A 2,754-nucleotide genomic window follows, 5' to 3' on the forward strand; every position below is an offset into this window, starting at 1 on the left:
TTTCCTCATAATTTTATCATGAGGAAAAACCAACAACTTTAGCCTCAAACCAAGAAGTTTAAGCACTATGAATGTTAGTGTGAATTAAAGGTAAGTTTCAGCTGATTTATAAGTTATAAACCACATTAGATATAACATCCCGGTATTATTTATAAGGATTATCAAGTATCCTCACACATGATCCATTTTTGTGGGAGTGGTTCAAGTCTGCTGGTGGCCACCGAAACTAAAATTATCATTTTTCTTTTTATAAACAAAAAGCCCATCATAAGGGTATAGGAATGTTTTTTTGATATAAATTCAAATGGAAACTGAGTTCCAATGCACGCTAAAATAAAATTAATTAATGAAAGATTTGTGTTTGTTCAGTGAGAACACTTGACATTCTATCAAAATTTGATAACTTGAGTCTTCATCGTTTCTGAATCAACCTCTCCTGTGGAAGATTGAGAGATATCATGAGAAAGATAAAGATACAAAGTCCACCAATTTAAATACTGATGAGATCCTCACTCAAATTCATCTGAGAAATAACATAAGGAGGGCAAGATGTAAGAAGTAAAAAGAACTGACAAGCCAAAACTCAATTTGGGAAGGTTGACTCTGTACAAATGGGGGGGAGACTCTTAACAAAAGTAAAAAAAATTGGAATTACCAAAGTGACAGCAGACTTCCATTCCTAACCTCTCAATCTCTTCTCTGGAACAGTTCTCTCATTGATTCCTAATTATCTTTTCAACTGTAGGGATTGATAAAATTTGCATAGCCAAGAGTCCTCTGGATATCAAATTTTCATGTGGGTGAAGTTCAATTTTCAGAGGTACAAACGGGAGGGAATGGTCTCTAAACACAAGTTCAAAAAAAATTTGGAATCACCGAAAGGGCAGCAGTTCCATTATCCCTAATTTCTCACTCTCTTCTCCGAAACAGTTCTCTCATTGATTCCTGGCTATCTCTTCAACTGAAGGGATTGATGGAATCTGCATAGTCAAGATTCGTCTGGATATCGAATTTTCACGTGGGTAAATTTCAATTTTCAGGGGCGGGATGGCATAACAATGGCACCGTTTGGGAAAGTGCAAAAACAGCGAGTCAAGGAGTTTCCTAGGATTGTTGAGCGGTGGACCCAGCCTGTCATAATTGCACCGTGGTTGCTTATTCTAAACAGAGGGAAACAGAGCTGGATGCATTCTAGTTAGAGAGCTAGTCTTCGCGCTATCACGTTCTTTGCTCTCAAAGGACGTCAGTCTCTGCCGTTTCCTCGTCTCTTCACTTGAATGATCGTCGGATCTCGATTCTATCCTTGGAAGAAATGTAACGGCTGAGATCCGCCGCATACTCTCTCTCTCTCTCTCTCTCTCTCTGTCTTCTAAATTAAGTCAACCATTACCATTAATTGATCCAGCTTGAGAACTTTCTGTCCTCCTCCAGCGAGAGTTTCTTTTAGTAGCCCAGATCTCGGTATCTCTCTCTTTCTCTCCCTATACCTCTTGCTCTCTCTCTCTCTCTCTCTCTCTTTATATCTATTTATCTCCAATTCTCAATGTCTCTTTCTATGTGCACATATCTCTATATCTATGCATTTATCTATGTCACTTTACCTCGCTCTCTTTCCATTCGTTTCAATCTATATCTCTCTTTATCTTTTTTTCTCGTGTTCTCTCTCTCTCTCTCTCTATCTATTTATCTGTCTTTCTTTCTATCGATCTATCTATCTATCTCTCTCTCCACGCATATTTTCCGTCTACCTCTCAAAGTTACACTCGCTCGATCAACCAAAAATGGAACTTCTTCCCGCGTTTAGCAATATAATCACGAAAACACAGATTCTCTCTCTCTCTCTCTCCCTCCCTTCCTCTCTCTCTCTCGTTCTCTCTTTCTCTCTCTCTCTCTCTCTCGTTCTTTCTTTCTCGCTTTCTCTCTCTCTGTCTTTCTTCTCTCTTTCCCTCTCTCTCTCGGTCTTTCTTTCTCTCTTTCTCTCTCTCTCTCGGTCTTTCTTTCTCTCTTTCTCGGTTTTTCTTTCTCTCGTTCTCTCTCTCTCGGTCTTTCTTTCTTTCTTTCTCGCTTTCTCTCTCTCTCTCGTTCTCTCGTTCTCTCTCTCTCGGTCTTTCTTTCTTTCTTTCTCGCTTTCTCTCTCTCTCTCGTTCTCTCGTTCTCTCTCTCTCTCTCTTTCTTTCTTTCTTTCTTTCTCGCTTTCTCTCTCTCTCTCTCGTTCTCTCTTTCTCTCTCTCTCGGGTGTTCTGTCTCTCTCTCTCTCTCCCTCTCCCTCCCTCTCTCTCTCTCTCTCTCTCTCTCCTCTGGCTCTCTCCCCCTATGGCTCTCACCCTCTCTCTCTCTATGTATCTATACGTCGATATATCTCTTCATCTATCCCTCAACGTGTATTTAAAGAGCCGCCCACTCTCCGACCTATTTCCACCGGCGTTTTCATGGACATGGACGCGGAGACGTCATCGCTCCCCTGGCTGGGCCATCTCCTCGCGCAGCGCTTCTTCGGCCTCTGCGAGCGACACAAGCCAGTGAAGAAGAGCGAGCTCAACATCTACTGCATCGACTGCAACCTCTCTCTCTGCTTTCACTGCTTATCGTCATCCTCTGCCACCACCAGACGAAGCCACACTCGTCATCGTCTTCTCCAAATCCGCCGTTACGTCTACCAGGACGTCATCAAGCTTGATGACATGCACAAGTACGTCGACTGCTCTAACATCCAGGTATTTTCTCCCTCTTCTCTAGGGTTCCTGCTCATCCGTC

General features: G+C 42.2%; 1 protein-coding gene across 1 annotated transcript in view; it reads left to right on the forward strand.

Moving 5' to 3' along the window:
• Positions 1-2,435: 2,435 nt before the first annotated feature.
• Positions 2,436-2,754, forward strand: part of LOC144704987 (protein RGF1 INDUCIBLE TRANSCRIPTION FACTOR 1-like) — a 2,469-nt gene continuing 2,150 nt past the window's right edge. The window contains exon 1 of the mRNA XM_078577567.1: positions 2,436-2,714. Within this exon, the coding sequence (XP_078433693.1) occupies positions 2,436-2,714 (279 nt within the window). The remainder of the gene's footprint in view (positions 2,715-2,754) is intronic.

This window comes from Wolffia australiana, chromosome 6 (genome assembly GCF_029677425.1).
Source record: "Wolffia australiana isolate 7733 chromosome 6, ASM2967742v1".
NCBI lineage: Eukaryota > Viridiplantae > Streptophyta > Magnoliopsida > Alismatales > Araceae > Wolffia > Wolffia australiana.